The sequence below is a fragment of the Papio anubis genome, chromosome 1 (assembly GCF_008728515.1).
Source record: "Papio anubis isolate 15944 chromosome 1, Panubis1.0, whole genome shotgun sequence".
Taxonomy (NCBI): Eukaryota; Metazoa; Chordata; class Mammalia; order Primates; family Cercopithecidae; genus Papio; species Papio anubis.
The window spans coordinates 137,987,854-138,009,159 of NC_044976.1; the positions used below are offsets into that span (position 1 = coordinate 137,987,854).

At 40.3% G+C, this 21,306-nt stretch overlaps 1 protein-coding gene across 3 annotated transcripts in view; it reads left to right on the forward strand.

Moving 5' to 3' along the window:
• Positions 1 to 21,306, forward strand: part of TP53BP2 (tumor protein p53 binding protein 2) — a 68,016-nt gene that overhangs the window by 41,587 nt on the left and 5,123 nt on the right. For all 3 annotated transcript variants that reach the window (XM_009186687.3, XM_031655465.1, XM_021926887.2), the window contains 11 exons: positions 256 to 430; positions 1,166 to 1,347; positions 1,722 to 1,886; positions 2,273 to 2,501; positions 3,812 to 3,922; positions 4,636 to 4,784; positions 6,323 to 6,785; positions 9,137 to 9,912; positions 12,597 to 12,734; positions 13,784 to 13,917; positions 17,144 to 17,310. In XM_009186687.3, the coding sequence (XP_009184951.3) occupies positions 256 to 430; positions 1,166 to 1,347; positions 1,722 to 1,886; positions 2,273 to 2,501; positions 3,812 to 3,922; positions 4,636 to 4,784; positions 6,323 to 6,785; positions 9,137 to 9,912; positions 12,597 to 12,734; positions 13,784 to 13,917; positions 17,144 to 17,310 (2,689 nt within the window). The remainder of the gene's footprint in view (positions 1 to 255; positions 431 to 1,165; positions 1,348 to 1,721; positions 1,887 to 2,272; positions 2,502 to 3,811; positions 3,923 to 4,635; positions 4,785 to 6,322; positions 6,786 to 9,136; positions 9,913 to 12,596; positions 12,735 to 13,783; positions 13,918 to 17,143; positions 17,311 to 21,306) is intronic.

The window sequence follows — 21,306 nt, forward strand, 5'->3', positions numbered from 1 at the left end:
GCTGCATGAGAACCACTTGGGTTAAAAATACTGATTCCTGGATCTTATCCCCAAGATTCTAGGGTGGGCTCAGGAGTATCTGTTTTGAACAGACTTCCATTGTGATTCTGATAGCAGTGTTTAGGAAGAAGGGAGACCAGACCAGGGTTACAAGTGTACCTCAATCTCAACATCTAAGTGTTGCGGTTAGGCTATTTTGAGCTTAGTGGTGTACCTATCTAAAATGACATACCTAATGATTACTTTTATTTTTAGGAACAGCGCTTAAAGTTTTTGAAACAACAAGATCAGCGACAACAGCAACAAGTTGCTGAGCAGGAGAAGCTTAAAAGGCTAAAAGAAATAGCTGAGAATCAGGAAGCTAAGCTAAAAAAAGTGAGAGCACTTAAAGGCCACGTGGAACAGAAGAGACTAAGCAATGGGAAACTTGGTAAGTTGTTCCTCATAGGTTTACTTTTTTCTACATCTTTTTGTCTGGTTTTTTTTTTTTTTTTTTGAGACAGAGTCTTACTATGTTGCCCAGGCTGGTCTTTTGAACCCTGGCCTCAAGTGATCCTCCCACCTCAGCCTCCTGAGTAGCTGGGGTTACAGGTGCAAGCCACTATGGTTGATCTGTAGATAACTTTAAAGGGAATCTTTTGAAAAAAATATTATTCACTGCAGTTTTGATGCCGCAGGTTCCCCTGAATTGGATTCAGCTGTTGAATGTTTTATATAGGATTTCTAAGATACCTTTGGAAAATGTAGTATTTTTTCCTCTCTTAACATTTTTTGACTGAGAGTTTGATGAAGGCAAGGATTTTTATTCATGTAATAGCTCCATCTATTACAATACCATTTTAATCAGAATGTTAGTGATTTAATAGACCCACCTAATCTTATAAAATTGAAAGTTCTAAAGAAATTTTCATTGTTTCTAAAATTTGGAGTTTAATAATATTTTTAATGCAAATTCCAATAACGATACATTGAGATTGAAGCACAGAGGTTTAAAGATGTCTCTGTTGATTTCAATTGCTTCTGAAAGAAGTAGGTTGCTTCTAGGACATTCTGAAAAATTTTTCTATTGTTTATTAGAAAGTTTATTGTAAAGCCTGGTTGCCTGGGAAGTAGTCCATTCTTATTTTTCTTTTCAACTGTTGTTGTTATTCTCTCTCTCATCTAGTGGAGGAAATTGAACAGATGAATAGTTTGTTCCAGCAAAAACAGAGGGAGCTCGTCCTGGCTGTGTCAAAAGTAGAAGAACTGACCAGGCAGCTCGAGATGCTCAAGAACGGCAGGATTGACGGCCACCATGACAATCAGTCTGCGGTGGCTGAGCTTGATCGCCTCTATAAGGAGCTGCAGGTAGACCGTAGCTGTTTGCCAAATGCTGTACAACCTCCTTTCCAGAAACAGAGTTGCTCATATAAGTAGCAAGAGGTGCTAGATTTCAGTTGCCTTTCCTTAAAGTGAAGGCAGGTTGTAGGGGGAAGCTAAACTCCAGAGAATCCAGAGTAAACTTTATAGTACCTCAGACAGGAAATTTGAGACATTCCTCATAACCACAGCTGGTGGTCTTGCACAGGTGTCACTTAATTTTAAACCATGAGATGAGAAGTGTGGAGGGGTGGAGGGACCTCATATTTTTAGAAATTATGTAATAGTTAACCATGTGATTAACGTTTGAGACATTTTCTTCCTACTCCTTGGCTACCTTTTTTCCCCTCTCTTTTATTCAGCTAAGAAACAAATTGAATCAAGAGCAGAATGCCAAGCTACAACAACAGAGGGAGTGTTTGAATAAGCGTAATTCAGAAGTGGCAGTCATGGATAAGCGTGTTAATGAGCTGAGGGACCGGCTGTGGAAGAAGAAGGCAGCTCTACAGCAAAAAGAAAATCTACCAGTAAGTGGGCCGTTTTGTAATGGTTTGGGGGAGGAGGGAAAAGGATGACCAGCCCGGTGAGGTTACTCATAGGCACCTTCTTCAGAATCATTATTCAGTGTGCCGTCAGAAAACAGATGCTGTTTATGGATCCTCAAAAGACAATCCGCTGCTTTTTTACTTTTTAATGTTATTACCTGTGTAGCTCTGTTTGTCTTTCTAATACTTGTAATAAAATGTGGGTGAGAGTTCATTGGGGAGTGTTTATTTTGGAATGTTTTTCTGTAGACTCTATGGCTAGATTCTGAAAGTCCTCATTTTAAAAAAGAAAATGTCACATCTTAGTTTCTAAGTCTGATCTCCTGAGGTGATTTTTAATACTGAAGGACCTGTGCTTCTTTCCTAAGGTTTCATCTGATGGAAATCTTCCCCAGCAAGCCGCGTCAGCCCCAAGCCGTGTGGCTGCAGTAGGTCCCTATATCCAGTCATCTACTATGCCTCGAATGCCCTCAAGGCCTGAATTGCTGGTGAAGCCAGCCCTGCCGGATGGTTCCTTGGTCATGCAGGCTTCAGAGGGGCCGATGAAAATACAGACGCTGCCCAACATGAGATCTGGGGCTGCTTCACAAACTAAAGGTAAAAAGTCCTGCAGAGCCTAGTTCTTTCCTATCCCCACTATTCTTTCTCCCAAGTTCGAGTTTTTAAAAAAATCTCTCTTTGTATTCATTATTCATGTTTGAATTCTAAAAATCCTTTTGTATTCTTTGCTAGTGTAATGGTAAGTTAAAAAAATTAAAATTGATACCATAGTTGTACAAGGATGATTTTTCTTAACCCTAAATAATACAATTCTATTCAGGAAATGAAATAAAATACAGTATCTTTATAAAGCGGAAAATTGTTTTAAAAAATTCCTTCTTGTTGCTAAGGAAATTTTGATCTGATATTAATAACTTGAGAACTTTTCTTTTTGTGTAAAAACATAGGTAAGTGTTCGTGGTGTCATCTTTACAGAATGTGAGGTTCTGAATCTATTATGTTGATGAGTGGTGTTAAATATTCATATCTGCTTACATGTGAGAATTTGCTGATAATTTTTAGAATAACATTAAACATATCGGGGGATTAAAAGTGAAAATAGCAGAAGCTCCTTGTGTTAGTGATCTTTGCATTCTGTATACTTCTCAGATACATGGAGAGGTGCAAGCCAGTGTTTTGTAATGGGTGTAGAAAGTGTAGGGAGAATTGTAGGAAAATTGGGGGTAAAGCATCCTTTAATGACCTTACCATTCAGACCCCTGGACAGAAGAAGTAATAGCTAGTATTGTCTCTGTTCTCTAACCGTTATCATGTGCAAAAAAATAGTTGATTTTCAAATTATTTGTTATTTTCCCATAATTACTACTGTGAAACAATAGTACCATGCAGTCTGGATTTTATTGTGGAAAGAGTTATATTTGCTTTGTTTCTGTGAGGAAAAATGAAAGCGGTGGCTTTTGAAATTTAAGTATCTGTGTAGAAAAAACCTGAATATGCTGATTTGTGAAAGACTGCAGTTGAAGTCCTAGAGTAAGGGTCCACATATTTACTGTTGTGCATGTGTCACTTAAAATACCATTTATAAAATACACCTTAGACCCTTAGGTCTCTTGAATTGGAAATTATTTTCTGGGTGTGATGGTGATGTTTTCTAATACAATGAAGAATAATGTGTCTTTGCTGGTTCAAGCAGACTTGCTGTGACTACTTTTAAATTGCTTGAGTAAAGTACTAAATTAGAATATAAAATATAAAATATAATACAGTATTTTCTAAGTAAATTTATTGGGGTTGTTGTGAGTCTGGAATTTAAAGATGTTTTTAGAGGTTGAAAGTCTTAGTAGTAAAAATCATTAAAAATCTCTTTAGAATGCTGAGTTATTTATAGCTGCTTTTCTGTATTTTAGGCTCTAAAATCCATCCAGCTGGCCCTGATTGGAGTCCTTCAAATGCAGATCTTTTCCAGAGCCAAGGCTCTGCTTCTGCACCTCAAAGCACTGGGAATGCTCTGGATCAAGGTGAGATTTATTTGTGCTACTCCTGGACATTAAATTTTGGTCATCTAAAAGGTGCTGTGTATTCCTTTTAGATAGTTCATTTTCTTTCCTGTCCTTGTCCTTGTCCCTTCCTGTCCTTGTCCTTGTCCCTTCCTGTCCTGTCCTGTCCTGTCCTTTTTGTTTTGTTTTTTTTAGAGACAGGGTCTCACTGTGTCACCCAGGCTGGAGTGCAGTGGTGTGCTCATGGCTTACTGGTGCAGCCTCCACCTCCTGGGCTCAAGTGATCCTCCTACCTCAGCCTCCCTAGTAGCTGGTACTACAGGTGCATGCACCATGCCTGGCTAATTTCTCTGTTTTTTGTAGAGATGGGGTTTCACCATGTTGCCCAGACTGGACTTCTGGGCTCAAGTGAACTACCTGCTTCCACTTCCCAAAGTGCTTGGATTACAGGCATGAGCCACTGCACCCGGCTAATAGTTCATTTTCTAGTGTGTTAACACAAGGGACAATATTTAACAGTATTTAATTTATTTCCAGAACACCTTAATTTAGTGGGAGAACTCAGGTGCGATCATTATAGTGCTTGGGTTATCCTTTTATTAATTTAATTAAAAAATAGGAATGTGCTTTGTGGACACAGATTTTCAGGGAGATTTAGGAGAGAGAAACTTACGAGTGAATGAGATATTTTATTCCAAACAGTTTGAATGTCATTGTGATTTTTTGGTCTTTAGTTGATGATGGAGAGGTTCCACTGAGGGAGAAAGAGAAGAAGGTGCGTCCGTTCTCAATGTTTGATGCAGTAGACCAGTCCACTGCCCCACCTTCCTTTGGTACTCTGAGGAAGAACCAGAGCAGTGAAGATATCTTGCGGGATGCTCAGGTACCTACAAATATCCGGGTTTTTACAATCTAACAGTAATTCTATAATGTAGTGTTTAGAAGGGATAAAGTATTATGTGAGGGAGAGCAGAAGAAACAGGATGTACCTAGGAGATTAGAAAATACATTAGCATTCTGTTATTTTAATTTCTCTTGCGTGAGTCTGTGCTCTCACACCTGGTGGGAGAATGACTGACATGCTTGTTTTGGGTCGTATTTCGTGTGATTCTCTAAAAAGTATAAGTGCATCAAAGAACACTGTATTTGTATTATTCAAGTATGTTATTTCTTCAAAATTACAAAATGATTGTGTGGTGAATTTTCCGTAACTGTTGCAGTCTTAATCGTTGATAACCAGGTTATGTGTGAGTGCTCCAAGTTAGGTGTGTTTTATTACAGTTGTCTAGATTGCATGAAATTCCAGTGAACAAGAATGGTTTCCCATTATTGATGCCATCTGAGTATGAAAGATGACAGCAAAAGTTTTCAAGTGGGCACTTAAATGTATTAAAATTGCCCAGATAGGAAGTGGAAACAAGGTGGAAGTCATAAAGGGGAGAGATTGTATTGCATTTATGAAGTTCATTATTAAATGTGAGTAAATACAGAGATTTAAAACTAGTTGCCGGGCGCGGTGGCTCACACTTGTAATCCCAGCACTTTGGGAGGCTGAGGCAGGTGGATCACCTGAGGTCGGGAGTTCAAGACCAGCCTGACCAACATGGAGAAACCCCGTCTCTACTAAAAATACAAAATTAGCCGGGGTGGTGGCACATGCCTGTAATCCCAGCTACTCGGGAGGCTGAGGCAGGAGAATCGCTTGAACCCGGGAGGCGGAGGTTGCGGTGAGCCAAGATCACGCCATTGCACTCCAGCCTGGGCAAAAAGAGTGAAACTCTGTCTCAAAAAAAAAAAAAAAACCCAAAAAAAAACTAGTTAACAGCCAGGCGTGGTGGCCCACACCTGTAGTCCCAGCACTTTGGGAAGCTGAGGTGGGAGGAGGATCACTTGAGACTAGGAGTTCGAGACCAGCCTGAGCAACAAAACGAGACCCTGTCTATACATAAATAAAAGAAATAAATATATAAAAACAAAAACTAACAATTAAAAAATATGAGTTTATATATATATATATTATTTTCCGAGATGGAGTCTCGCTCTGTCGCCCAGGCTGGAGTGTAGTGACGCAATCTTGGCTCACTGCAACCTCTACCTCCTGGATTCAAGTGATTCTTCTGCCTCAGCCTCCCAAGTAGCTGGGACTACAGGCGCCCACCACTATACCTGGCTGATTTTTGTATTTTTTTTTAGTAGAGATGGGGTTTCACCATATTGGCCAGGCTGGTCTCGAACTCCTGACCTCATGATCCGCCTGCCTCGGCCTCCCAAAGTGCTGGTATTACAGGCATGAGCCATTGCACCGTGCCAGAGCTAATATTTTTATAGTGTATACTTACATTTGTGAAATTAGGTTATCTAGAACATCCTGTGTACCCAGTTGTATAGTATTTTAACTGACCTTTTGTGTGTGTGTTATAGGCTGCAAATAAAAGTGTGGCTAAAGTACCACCTCCTGTTCCTACAAAACCAAAACAGATTAATTTGCCTTATTTTGGACAAACTAATCAGCCACCTTCAGATGTTAAGCCAGATGGAAGTTCTCAGCAGTTGTCAACAGTTGTTCCGTCCATGGGAACTAAACCAAAACCATCAGGGCAGCAGCCGAGAGTGCTGCTGTCTCCCAGCGTACCTTCAGTTGGCCAAGACCAGACCCTTTCTCCAGGTTCTAAGCAAGAAAGTCCACCTGCTGCTGCTGTCCGGCCCTTTACTCCCCAGCCTTCCAAAGACACCTTACTTCCACCCTTCAGAAAACCCCAGACTGTGGCAGCAAGTTCAATATATTCCATGTATACGCAGCAGCAGGCTCCAGGAAAAAACTTCCAGCAGGCTGTGCAGAGCGCGTTGACCAAGACTCATACCAGAGGGCCACACTTTTCAAGTGGTAAGGTTCTTCACGTTCGTAGGTGACGTGCTTAAGTTCTACACCAGAGCTGCCATCTCTCAGCAGACCGCAAAATAATCCCTATTTTGACTGATGCTAAGGGTTTTTAACTGTGGCTTCTGTTCTTTACTGGGAGTTTAAAAGAGTGCTTGCTAAATGTCTGCTCCTACAGTAGTAGGCACGAAAGATAATAGATGAATAAAGTGTGGTCTCAAGTCTGGAGGGGCTTATTGGTGAGTGGGAACCAAATATACATGGTCATTACAGTGCACAAGGAAGGTGTGTGTCTTCACTGTAGGTTGACCAGATGTTCTTGTCATATAGAGGACTGGATCACTGCCCGTCTGTGTGTGTGTGCGCGTGCGTGCGTGTGTGTGTTATGTGTGTATATATATACATATATACGTGTGTGTGTGTGTATAGGTATATACATGTGTATATGTGTATATATATATACACATATATAAACATACATAGACATGTATATATAGATATATATACACACATCATACACATATTTGTGTCTGTATAATGTGTGTCTATGTGTCTATATGTCTTTATATATATTATTATTATTATTTTTTTTTTTTTTTTGAGGCGGAGTCTTCACTCTGTCGCCCAGGCTGGAGTGCAGTGGCACCATCTCGGCTCACTGCAAGCTCCGTCTCCCGGGTTCGCGCCATTCTCCTGCCTCAGCCTCCCGAGTAGCTGGGACTACAGGCGCCCGCCACCGCGCCCGGCTAATTTTTTGTATTTTAGTAGAGACGGGGTTTCACCGTGTTAGCCAGGAAGGTCTCGATCTCCTGACCTCGTGATCCGCCCGCCTCGGCCTCCCAAAGTGCAGGGATTACAGGCGTGAGCCACCGCGCCCGGCCATATATTATTATTATTAAAAATATTCTCTACTGTGACTGGGCTCAATGGCTCACGCCTGTAATCCCAGCACTTTGGGAGGCCAAGGTGGGCAGGTCTCCTGAGGTTGGGGGTTTGAGACCAGCCTGACCAACATGGAGAAACCCCGTCTCTACTAAAAATACAAAATTAGCTGGGCATGGTGGCACATGCCTGTAATCCCAGCTACTCAGGAGGTTGAGGCAGGAGAATCGTTTGAACCTGGGAGGTGGAGGTTGCAGTGAGCCGAGATGGTGCTATTGCACTCCAGCCTGGGCAACAAGAGTGAAACTCCGTCTAAAAAAAAGAAAACATGCACGTATTCTCTACTGTATTTTAGAGTCATTGTAATGAGGACATAGCCACTAGCTAAATGTAAAAACATAAGGTTAGTTTGTATTAAACATACACAGTTTGGAAATTCGTTGGATTCTTTCTAAATTATTACTTCATAGGACTAGAATAAAACTGACCATGTTTTAATTGAATGAAAATAGCTTTGTAGTCATGAAATAACAATGTAATTGTGACCTAAGATGCCATAATTAAAATTAGACAGCAAAGAATCAGTATATATACTACCCGTTACTCTTTTCATGGGTCTTTGGTGAAAATGGAATAATTTGGGAATTAGATAATTTTAATGTAATCAGAATGTTAACAGGGAATATCTTTGGTAACTATAAGTGGTTCTTAATAATTTTGTAAGCCAAATAGAAGTTCTCAACGTTGATTCACTTTTAAAAAGTGAAAGATGTTTAGTTTTAATCTGGACACATGAGAGGATTATCTGTTTTCATTGGTTCTAAATGTTTTTCACATTTTGTTATTTTAAATTTGGATGCTACAGTCAGTGATTTTTTTTTTTTTTTTTTTTTTGAGACAAGAGTCTTGCTCTGTTGCCCAGGCTGGACTGCAGTGGCGTGATCTCAGCTCACTGCAAGCTCCAGCTCCCGGATTCATGCTCTTCTCCTGCCTCAGTCTCCTGCCACAGCCTCCCAAGTAACTGGGACTACAGGCGCTTGCCACCGCGCCTGGCTAATTTTTTGTATTTTTAGTAGAGACAGGGTTTCACTGTGTTAGCCACGATGGTCTGGATCTCCCGACCTCGTGATCCGCCTGCCTTGGCCTCCCAAAGTGCTGGGATTACAGGCCTGAGCCTCCAGTCCTGGCCACAGACAGTGATTTCTTAAAATTGGCAACATTTTCTTATTGTTTCATGAGGTATGGTGCATGTTACACTCAGTGGGAGTTTTGATTCTGTAATAAGTTTATTATGCAAAGATGGGTTCCCTGCTTTGTAATTTGTTATTTTTAAAAATTAATTATATTTGAAGGGGATTATGTAGTAACAACTATGAAATTAAAAGAGGCTTTAGTTATTGTTAGCTGTTTGTGTTTCTTGCCAGTTTTGTTTAATTAATGCTAATCAGGGCTTTTTTTTTTCCTTTTCCAATTAGTATATGGTAAGCCTGTAATTGCTGCTGCCCAGAATCAACAGCAGCACCCAGAGAACATTTATTCCAATAGCCAGGGCAAGCCTGGCAGTCCAGAACCTGAAACAGAGCCTGTTTCTTCAGTTCAGGAGAACCATGAAAACGAAAGAATTCCTCGGCCACTCAGCCCAACTAAATTACTGCCTTTCTTATCTAATCCTTACCGAAACCAGAGTGATGCTGACCTAGAAGCCCTACGAAAGAAATTATCTAATGCACCAAGGCCACTAAAGAAACGTAGTTCTATTACAGAGCCAGAGGGTCCTAACGGGCCAAATATTCAGAAGCTTTTGTATCAGAGGACCACCATAGCGGCCATGGAGACCATCTCTGTCCCATCATACCCATCCAAGTCAGCTTCTGTGACTGCCAGCTCAGAAAGCCCAGTAGAAATCCAGAATCCATATTTACATGTGGAGCCCGAGAAGGAAGTGGTCTCTCTGGTTCCTGAGTCATTGTCCCCAGAGGATGTGGGGAGTGCCAGTACAGAGAACAGTGACATGCCAGTTCCTTCTCCTGGCCTTGATTATGAGCCTGAGGGAGTCCCAGACAACAGCCCAAATCTCCAGAAAAACCCGGAAGAACCAAATCCAGAGGCCCCCCATCTGCTTGATGTGTATCTGGAGGAGTACCCTCCATACCCACCCCCACCATACCCATCCGGGGAGCCTGAAGGGCCAGGAGAAGACTCAGTGAGCATGCGCCCGCCTGAAATCACCGGGCAGGTCTCTCTGCCTCCTGTAAGTAATGTGCTATCTCATGGCCTTTTCTGGAGTCCTTTACTTGGTTATGGTCTTCTTGGTGGTCACATTCTTCTTCCCAGTTTGCATTTTTATTTTACGATTCCCTTGGCACAGAGTGGATCTTATAAATGTTTTCATAATGCATTTTATTCAATATAAAGAACAATTTTCTGTTTTAGAGAGAACCCATTTATTTGTGAAAGAAACAGAGTTTTGTTCCTACCCCTGTAAACACTGCATTTGCTGTTTCTTCTCTAGCTGATGTCACGTATTAGGGAAGCAGCACTCGACCGGGACTCAAAAGACCTGGGTTTGAAACTTTTGATTAGTAGCTTGGCTGTGTGAAATCAGGCAGATGGTGTAACTTCTCTCATTGGTGATGTCAATCTTCTTCAAAATTTTCTAGTGGTGAAATTTTAAAAAATGAAATGTTAGGTGAAACCTCAAACTTACAACAGTGGTAAAATTGGAAGGGCTCTGGATGAAGTGAGGGCAGGGAGGGGTAACTGGGCTGAGGGACCCCTCTTCAGCCTCTTCTTCCCCTTCAACGAAGTCTGAAAATCTCTGGCGAACATGGTGATCCCTAAGATTTCTTTGTAGTTTAACATACGAAAGTTATTCTAAAATTTTGTGTGTTTTGACTTGAGTGCACCTTCCTCACTCCTTCCAAATGGTAAGCTTTTGTTTGAAATTTAAGCTTCAGTTCTCTCACTTTGAAATAGGTGAGAGAAAATAAAAATCCCAGAATGTCTGAATGAAGTATGCTTTTTCATAGTTTAATTTGAAGCCACTTTGCTTCAGTAAGCACGGAAGGAAGTAGGATGCTGAACTATGAGTTTAAAACCTGGTCAAAAGCAAAATAACATTAAAAGAATTTTTTGTAAATGTACTTTGCGTTTGATTCCTTATTATCTTTTAGATATGATAGTATTCAAAGATAATGATTGTCCAGAGTTATTTTTAACAATTGGCTACAGTAAATGTTTGCTTAAAACTTTTATGTACTAAACATTTGAAGCTAGAAAAAAAAGTTTTAAAATAGAGGTTAACAGTTTTTAAACAACTCTGTGGCTCCTAAGTTCTAAGGCTTGATTCTCTTTGAGTTTTAAACATAAGAAAAGAAGGAAGTTATATGCCACATTGACCAAAACTAATCCACGTTACAGCCACTTGTTATTTTCTGGCCTCTTTGTTGCTGTGTCAAAATAATCCACATTTTCAAGGAGAAAAAAGGAAAAATAGAATTGGTAAAAGTATCATACTTTCTTTTTTTTTTTTTTTTTTTTTGAGACGGAGTCTCGCTCTGTTGCCCAGGCTGGAGTGCAGTGGCGCAATCTTGGCTCAGTGCAAGCTCCGCCTCCTGGGTTCACGCCATTCTCCTGCCTCAGCCTCCCGAGTAGCTGGGACTACAGGTGCCCGCCACCTCGCCCGGCTAGTTTTTTTTATTTTTTAGTGGAGACGGGGTTTCACCGTGTTAGCCAGGATGGTCTCGATCTCCTGACCTCGTGATCCGCCTGTCTCGGCCTCCCAAAGTGCTGGGATTACAGGCTTGAACCACCGCGCCCGGCCTCATACTTTCTTTTTAATTAAGATTCTACTGTTCTTTTCCTAGTAAAGTGTCTTACTTTTTTCTTCTCGTTTTAAGTAAAATAGAAGCAACTATCTCGTACATTCTTTAACAGTGGGATTGACAAGTGTCATTATACTGTACTGCTTATGATTTTTATTAACCACAGTCAGATAACATTCAAAGAACAACATTTTAGCCATTGCACATTGTGAAGTATATTGTCACTTAATGTTTTTTAAAACTTGGTGATTTTCCACATCTGAGATAAAATGAAAGAAGCATGTGGAGTACATGTATCACACTTCACGACAGTAAATGTCTCTACTTTGTTGGGTGTGTTTAAGAAATCTGTTTTATAAGATGTTAGATCTAGTCTTTAAAATTTTGCCTTTTTTTTTAAGCCTGATTCATTAAAAGTTTAGGGTGGTAGGATTTCTCCTTGTTATACCTAAGACAGACTAACAATCTGTATTATTTACCTTAATTATATGCTTTCCCCTGAGGAGGCATTCTGGTGTGAAATGGTTAAGATGGCAGACTTTAAAGAAGCCAGCTTAGCTGGATTTACGTCCCAGCTCTGCCATTTACTAGCTGTGTGCCTTGGTTTCCGTATCTGTAAACTAGGGACCATAGGGTTTTTGTGAGGGTTAATGAATAATCATTCAATATAGGTTAGCTGTTGTAGTTCTGAACTGTGCTGTTGCCCACTTTAAGAGAGTGGAGTTTGCTATGCTATATTAGGTAGGCAGTCTAAAGACCAGTCTTGGCTAATTCTGATACTTGACAGAAAGCTGGCCTATTTGCCACTTCTGATTATACTCTTAGTTTAGTTTATACTATAATGTATTGCCCAAATGTAATTATGTTAGTTTTTTTAAAGTTATATTCCTCCAACTTTGCTCCATGGTGTTTGTTCACTTTGTGAAAATTCGTTACGCTGCATATTAGTTCTGTACACGTTTCTGAATAATGTTATACTTCAATAAAATGTGCCAAGTCTACGTTGTTAAAGTTCCTCTCACTAATGTAACTGAGAAGTCATTCCTTCCCATTTGCTGATGTTCTCTTGCTTAGACCAGGATCCTAAATTTTCCACCCATTTTCTTTGCAGGGTAAAAGGACAAACTTGCGTAAAACCGGCTCAGAGCGTATTGCTCATGGAATGAGGGTGAAATTCAACCCCCTTGCTTTACTGCTAGATTCGTCTTTGGAGGGAGAATTTGACCTTGTACAGAGAATTATTTATGAGGTATGATTATAATTAGTAAATTTCTAAATACAACCTTGTATTTTGTTTTAAAGCTCTAATTAGAAAGCTACTGTAGAGAAATTGTATTTTAAAATTGTTTTCCTTTTAGGCATTGTGGGGTTGTGTTCAGGAACTCTTGGGCATGCTTTAGAATAGGCTATGCTATTTTAAATTCTATGCTATAGAATTGTCATCATTTGGAAGTTCAGTTTTCACTTGGAGTCCTCTAGAGTACTTTTCTTTCTTAAGAGAGATCATGACTCCCCTTTGGAAATTGTTCATGTATAGATTTGTACTATACTGTATTAGGTTAGAGATGCGGTCTCTACTTTTAGAAGCCTACTATTTAAAATATTTTTAGTTGACCTTTTTTTTTTTTTTTTTTTTTGCTTTCCATAGCAAATGCAGCTTCTACTTAGAAACTAATTTGTGGTGAGAAGTTGGGAGGATAAATAAACAAAAATGACTATAAGGATATAGTTTCTCGGACTTCTTTTTTTTTTTTTTTTTTAAAAAAAACCTTTTTATAGTGACTGCCTACTTAATGTGGTTATTCTGTCTGTCTTATTTCTAGAATTGTTCTTGGTATAGTTTTCTTGGCTCCTTTAGGTTTTTTTTTTTTTTTTTTTGGAGACTGAGTCTGGCTCTGTCGCCCAGGCTGGAGTGCAGTGGCCGGATCTCAGCTCACTGCAAGCTCCGCCTCCCGGGTTTACGCCATTCTCCTGCCTCAGCCTCCGGAGTAGCTGGGACCACAGGCGCCCGCCACCTCGCCCGGCTAGTTTTTTGTATTTTTTAGTAGAGACGGGGTTTCACCGTGTTAGCCAGGATGGTCTCGATCTCCTGACCTTGTGATCCGCCCGTCTCGGCCTCCCAAAGTGCTGGGATTACAGGCTTGAGCCACCGCGCCCGGCTCCTTTAGGTTTTAATTATGATTTTTAAAAGTGTCACAAGAGTCTGTTTCTGTCCTCTTGACCCTAAAGTAGCCAGTTAGTAGTGACAGTTCAGGTGACAAGAAACTAGAGTTATGTTCACCCTTCTTATTGATATAGGTTGATGACCCAAGCCTGCCCAATGATGAAGGCATCACGGCTCTTCACAATGCTGTGTGTGCAGGCCACACAGAAATCGTGAAGTTCCTGGTACAGTTTGGTGTAAATGTAAATGCTGCTGATAGTGATGGATGGTAAGATTTTCTTTTAAACTCCAGTCAAACTTCAGTTGTGGGAATCGGTTTATAAGCAGTGTCATAGAGCTGTTGGAAGACAAAGAAGTATGTCAGTGTATGTCCTCGAGCTTGTAATCTAGCTGGAGAAATGTGGTATCTATTTTTGAGGAATTAACATGTGTTCGTGTAACAGTCATCTCATTCCCATCCTGGAAGTAGGTAGAGTTTTAACAAGTTTAGTAGTTAATGATAAAACTAAGTGTAACAAAGTAAGACGCAGTTAATTAGCATCCTTAAGCAAAGCTTAAGGGAGAAGTGCTGATTTAGGCAAGGTATCCCCAAGCCCCTGAAATGGTTCACAGTCTTCAGTATATTAATGTCCATTCTATATCTCCAAGAGGGGATTATAACTTGCAACATATCCCATATATATTTGACCATGGAATCCGTTTGTCATGGAACCAGAGTGTACGTAAAACACAAGCAGTACTACAAGTGATGAGTATTGTTTGCAGGATAGGAGAAATGTTAGTCAACATTAAATAATAACAGTAAAGGTCCTAATAAGATCCTGTCACCCCCAAAACTAGCAGAATAGATAGCAAATTTTGTATTTTATTTGAAAAAAAGTTTTAAGTTAGAATGTGTTACTTTTGTGGAAGAATACAATTTACTTTTTTCTTTATAGGATTTTAAAAAGTTGTAATCACACTATATTTACTCCAGTATTTTAGTTTCACAACTTGTTTTTCTCATAATATGGAAAATAGTTACGATATAAAATTCTCATGTATGTATATATAAATTGAATGCACAGATACATACATCTCAGCCTCATATTACTCTATCACATGACTGCATACTCATTGTGACAGTCTCCCTTTTATTAGACATTGAGATTGTTTTCCAATTTTTGTTTTAATGCTTGGAGAAGCACTTTGGTTACAATTTTTAAACATTTACATTTTAATGTGTGTCCACTGTGGAAAACATGCAAAATAGAAATAAGAGGAAAACAAAGCCATCTGTATCCCCACAGTGTACAGGTAAACACCATTCATATTTTAATATATTTTCTTCAGGGTCTTTTTTAAAAAGTTATTTTTATTTTTATTTTTGTAGAGACAAGGTCTTACTATGTTGCCCAGGTTGGTCTCGAACTCCTGGACTCAAGTGATCCTCCTGCCCCAGCCTTTCAAAGTGCTGGGTTTATAAGTATGAGCCACCGTACTTGGCCCAAGCTCTTTTTCATATGCTTTTCACAAATGTAGTTAAGCTCCTAACATATGTAATGTTTAAGCCTGTATTTTTAGTTTAACATTATAGCATAAACAAAACAAATTCTTACTGTGTCATAATGCCCTTGTTTTCCTAACGTTGGGCATTTATGTTGTATATAATTTTTCATTATTAAAGAGCATGCAATGAAACAATCTATAGTAATATTTGCCAAACTATTAGTCATAGTATTCTGGCCAGGCATGATGTCTAATACCTGTAATCCCAGCACTTTGGGATGCTGAAGCGGAAGATCACTTGAGCCCAGGAGTTTGAGATCGGCCTGGGCAACATAGAGAGACCCTGTCTCTACAAAAAATTTTTAAAAATTAGCTAGGTGTGCTGGTGTGTGCCTGTAGTCCCAGCTATTGGAGAGGCTGAGGTGGGAAGATTTCTGGAGCCTGGAGGTCAAGACTGCAGTGAGCTGAAATTGCATCACTGTACTCCAGTCTGGGTGACAGAGCAAGACCCTCAAAAAAAAAAAAAAAGTGATCTGGAACGGGGAATTAAAAAATTTTTTTTCTTTCTTTTTTTATTTTTTTGAGTCGGGGTCTTGTTCTGTCCCCCAGGCCGGAGTGCAGTGGCACCATCTTGGCTCAGTGTAACTTAGCCCTCTGGGCTGAGGTAGGCTGAAGCAATCCTCCCATCTCAGCCTCCCAAGTAGTTAGGACCACAGGTGTGTGCCACCACACCTGGCTATTTTTTTGTATTTTTAGTAGAGATGGAGTTTTGCTGTGTTGCACAGGCTGGTCTTGAACCCTTGAACTCAAGTGATCCGCCCTCCTTGGCCTTTCAGAGTGCCAGGATTACAGGAGTGAGTCACTGTGCCTGGCCAAAAAAATAAATAAATAAATAAGTTTTTCTTTGAGACAGACTCTTGCTGTGTCACCCTGGAGTGCACTGGCATGATCTTGGCTCACTGCAACCTCCGCCTCCTGTTCAGGTGATTCTCATGCCTCAGCCTCCCCAGTAGGCGTGTACCACCACGCCCGGCTAATTCTTGTATTTTTAGTAGAGTTGGGGTTTTACCATGTTGGCCAGGCTGGTCTCAAACTCCTGACCTCAGGTGATCTGCCTGCCTCGGCCTCCCAAAGTGCTGGGAGCCACTGTGCCTGGTCTGTTTTTTTTTTTTTTTCAAGTCTGTATACCCAAGGAGAATAAAGAGGAGAGGAAACAGTAGAGAAACATTAAATCTTACATACTTCAGAGCCTGATTAACAGTTTCAAACTCACCTTCTGAGTTTGGGCAGTGGTACTGGTTCTTGTTATACCTTTACTATTAGTCTAGGGTCGTTTATAATTTGTTTTAAAACATTTGAGATGCTGGAGAAGGTTCTTTTTAATGGTATTAATAAATTGCTGCTGGCCAGTTACCTATAGTAGATTGAGATGTGTGTATTTTACAGTCACTTTTCTGGTCTCAATTGATTTGACAAAGTTTTTCAATTAAAATTTATTTTAACTTGGGATTTAACAAATATAAAAGTAGTTCATATATGCAACTTAATTCCTTCAAAATTGGTAACAATAAATAGATATATTTAAAGGCCAGTGTTTTGAGTGAAGGTGTATAACTTAAATAACTTAAGGACTGTTAGACCTTCTACTCTGACAGAAAGAATTAGGCTGGGTGCTCCAGAACATAGAACTAAATCCGTTTTAATATTGTTTTTCTTAAATGTTTATACAGATTTCATTTCTGTTTATCCATGTCCTTGATTCTTCTCACCCTTTGCCAAGCTCCCAGCCCCAGTGTGGTCTATGACTCTCTGAAATTTTCATTTGTGGCTGTAATTCTTTGATGGGTTCAATAATCTCTGTTGAACTGGTTTTTAAAAAACTGTTTAAGAGGTTTTCAGAAGAAAGATTGGTAGATGAAAGACTCAACAACTTTCCAGATATCTTATCACAGCAGGTGTCATTCAGTTTAGGAAAACAGTTCTAGCCCTTGTGTCTTGCTTCACAGGACTCCATTACATTGTGCTGCCTCATGTAACAACGTCCAAGTGTGTAAGTTTTTGGTGGAGTCAGGAGCCGCTGTGTTTGCCATGACCTACAGTGACATGCAGACTGCTGCAGATAAGTGCGAGGAAATGGAGGAAGGCTACACTCAGTGCTCCCAGTTTCTTTATGGTATGTGACAAGTAGAACTAAATGTATTGATTACTGCATTCATTTATTCATATCTCCAGGGTGTAATTCAGTAAGTATGTTTGTTTGGAAAAAATCTTGTATTATCCACAGTCTTGGACCTTGAAAATACAACGGCCTTGGTCACAGATAATACAGCTTCTGTTTGTATGCTTAGAAACAGCTATTGTCAGGGACTTCTTCAACTACAAAAGACAGTGCTGCAGAATCTGACCTAGTGGTGTTAATGACTTTACCATCAAAAGACCCTCTAGTACTTATAGATTGATGGTGTATCCTTGCAAATAAGTAAACAGACCCCCCTCTCCAAACAACATGATCAAGAGAAGTGCGGGATCAGTTTAAGAACCCAAATGGTCCCAAGGTTTCCTAAAAATCAAACTTGTCATATAGTGAAATAAAAGCAACATATATTTTGGAGCTGTCTTTTATTTTTTTTCTCTTTTGTTTTCTTAATTTTGAGTTTATGGTTCTGATTGCTACCATCAGATCTGTACCTAGAGGAAAATGGACTTTGAAGTTTTAGATGGATATATGTTGATTGGCATTTGTATTTACAAGGAAATTTTTTTTTGTTTACAAGGCTTAGAAGTTGAGGTAAATTTTCCTCTTTAGTTGGGCTTAAGAGGAATTAAAGAAGGAGGGAAGACAGAGACAAATGAGGAGGTCCCAGAACTCCATACTGCTCAAGTTTTCAGTTAACTCCTTTCCCAGTTGATTGGAAGACCCCTAAGGGTAAAACAGACGCCTCTGCCCTCTGTGCTGAACACTTTTCCCTCTGTCTCTAGGCCTTTTTTCAGGCCCTAGTCAGAGAACCACAAACCTCAAATTCCCTTCTTCATCTCTCTCAGCTGGTAGTTTTTATTGTTGATATTTGTGATTATTTTATTTTATTTTTTTAGAGGCGAGGTCTTACTCAGTCACCCAGGCTGGAGTGCAGCAGCATGGTCATCTGTAGCCCCGAACTCCCAGGCTTAGGTGATCCTTCCGCCTCAGCCTTTCAAATAGCTGGGACCACAGGCATCTGCCACCACATCTGGCTGATTTTTTATTTTATTATTATTTATTTATTTTTGAGGTAGGGTTTTGCTGTGTCACCCAGGTTGGCGTGCAGTGGTGCAATCACAGCTCATTGCAACCTGGACTGCCAGGGCTCAGGTGATCCACCTCAGCCTCCAGAGTAACTGGGACTACAGGTGTGTACCACCACACCCAGCTAGTTTTTGTATTTTTAGTAGAGATGGGATTTTGCCATGTTGTTCAGGCTGGTCTCAAACTCCTGAGCTTAGGCAATCTGCCTGTCTTGGCCTCCCAAAGTGCTGGCATTACAGGTGTGAGCCACCATGCCTGACCTTTTAAATTTCTTTTGGAGATGGGGCCTCTCACTCTGTTGCCCAGGCTAGTCTCAAACTCCTGGCCTTACAGAATCCTCTTGTCTCAGCCTCCCAGAACTGAGATTACAGGTGTGAGCCACATGCCCAGCCTTTTATGTTTTGTTTTGAACTCTGGACCATAGAATATTTTGATATAGTAACATATTTTAAAATTGTTATATATAAAAGTATAAATTTTATATATATATATATATTTATAGATATGTATTTTGTTTTTGAGACAATCTTGCTCTGTTACTCAGGTTGGAATGCAGTGGTGTGATCATAGCTCCCTACAGCCCTGAACTCCTAGGCTCAAGCAATCCTCCCACCTTGGCCTTCCAACATGCTGAAGTTATGGGTGTTAATGTGTTGGCCGGGTGCAGTGGCTCATGCCTGTAATCCCATTTCTTTGGGAGGCTGAGGCAGGTGGATCTCTTGAGGTCGGAAGTTTGAGGGACCAGCCTGGCCAACATGGTGAAACCCCATCTGTACTAAAAATACAAAAATTAGCCAGCTGTGGTGGTGGGCACCTGTAATCCCAGCTACTTGGGAGGCAGAGGCAGGAGAACTGTTTGAACCCGGAGGCCGAGGTTGCAGTGATCTGAGACCATACCATTGCACTCTAGCCTGGGCAACAAGAGTGAAACTTTGTCTCCAAAAAAAAAGCCAGGCGCAATGGCTCATGCCTGTAATCCCAGCACTTTGGGAGGCTGAGGTGGGAGATTGAGGTCAGGAGGTTGAGACCATCCTGGCTAACACGGTGAAACCCCGTCTCTACTAAAAATACAAAAAATTAGCCAGGCATGGTGGCGGGTGCCTGTAGTCCCAGCTACTCTGGAGGCTAAACAGGAGAATGGTGTGAACCCGGGAGGAGGAACTTGCAGGGAGCTGAGATCGTGCCACTGCACTCCAGCCTGAGCGACAGAGCGAGACTCCGTCTCGGGGGGGAAAAAATATATGTATACACACACACACACACACACACACACACACATATAATGTGTTAATATATATTTTGCTGTATTAAATTTATTGACCATCTTGACCTATATTTAGATATGGAGAATGATTTTTTTAAACATTAGAGATATTTGGTCAGATTCTTAAAATTTATGAAGTATATCATCGATACCAGGATGTGCTGTTTAAGTAATGATAATAGATTACACACAGTGAGTAACTGTGTACCCAACTTAGGAAAGAGAACATAACCACTATCTCTGACATCGTTTGGACTCCCCTCCCTGATGTGGCCCCTTCTTACGTCTGTAGTGACCACTGCTTTCACATTTAGCACTGCTTGTTGTGTAAAATAATTGCATCATTTGTATGTGAATCCTATAACTAATATTTTCAGTTTTGCTTGTTTTTGCCCTTTGTATAAAATCATACTGGTGATTCTGTGGCCTGCTGTTCTCATTCATCACTCTTTTTGAGATTCACTCGTGTTGCCTGTAGCTATAGTTTATTTTCACTGTACAATTTATCTTTTTATTCTATTTTCGAAGGACATGTGTGCTGTTTCCCTCCTTCCCTCCCTCCTTCTTTTCCTTCCACTGTAAACATCCTTGTGAACATTTTGGTACTTGTCTTCTGGTGTTTATCTACAAGTGGACTTGCCAGGTCACAGTGATACACATCTAGCAGAGGGTTCTTTTTACTCCACGTTCTCTTTAACTGTTGGTGGATTTGGAATGATACCTTGTTGTAGCTTTAGTTTGCATTTCCCAAGTTACCGGTAACATTGAGCATGTTTTTAGTCCCCTCAAAAAATTTTTTACAAAGTAATTTACAACTCTTAATCTGATGAATAGCAAAGTAATGAGAATTTTCCTCCATTCCTAATGATTATTGGAGGCTGGGTGCAGTAGCTCAAGCCTGTAATCCCAGCACTTTGGGAGGCTGAAGTGGGAGGATCTTCTGAGCCCAGGAGTTCTGGACCATCCTGGGCAAGACCCTGGTCCCTAATTTATTGCAAATTGGGACTTGAGCTGTTATTTTGAGTATACTAAAATATCCAGAATCTCCCCTGTCTTTCTTCATTCCCATCTCAGACACTGTGGCCATTTTAAAAACTCTGTGAAGTTATAGTTATATAAAGTTTGATTGCGATGTGAGTCTGTCATGCTTTGCATGTCATCTTTAAACAAGAAAAGTTGGAAATTGTCTCTTTAGATTGGCAGAGCCTTCTTTTAGAAAAGAACAATTTCTTGTTTCAGTTTTTCCCAGAGTGAGAGAAATATACTGTGTGCTATATCATTAGTTGATATAGGAATAATTTCATAATCAATAGTTTAGTGCTCACATAAGCTGAAAAAGCTATTCAAAAGCTAGCAAGTATTTTCCTGGTTTTTTTTTTTTTTTTTTTTGAGACAGAGTCTTGCTCTGTCGCCCAGGCTGGGGTGCAGTGGCCAGATCTCAGCTCACTGCAAGCTCCACCTCCCGGGTTCATGCCATTCTCCTGCCTCAGCCTCCTGAGTAGCTGGGACTACAGGCGCCCGCCACCTCGCCTGGCTAGTTTTTTGTATTTTTTAGTAGAGATGGGGTTTCACCGTGTTAGCCAGGATGGTCTCGATCTCCTGACCTCGTGATCCACCCGTCT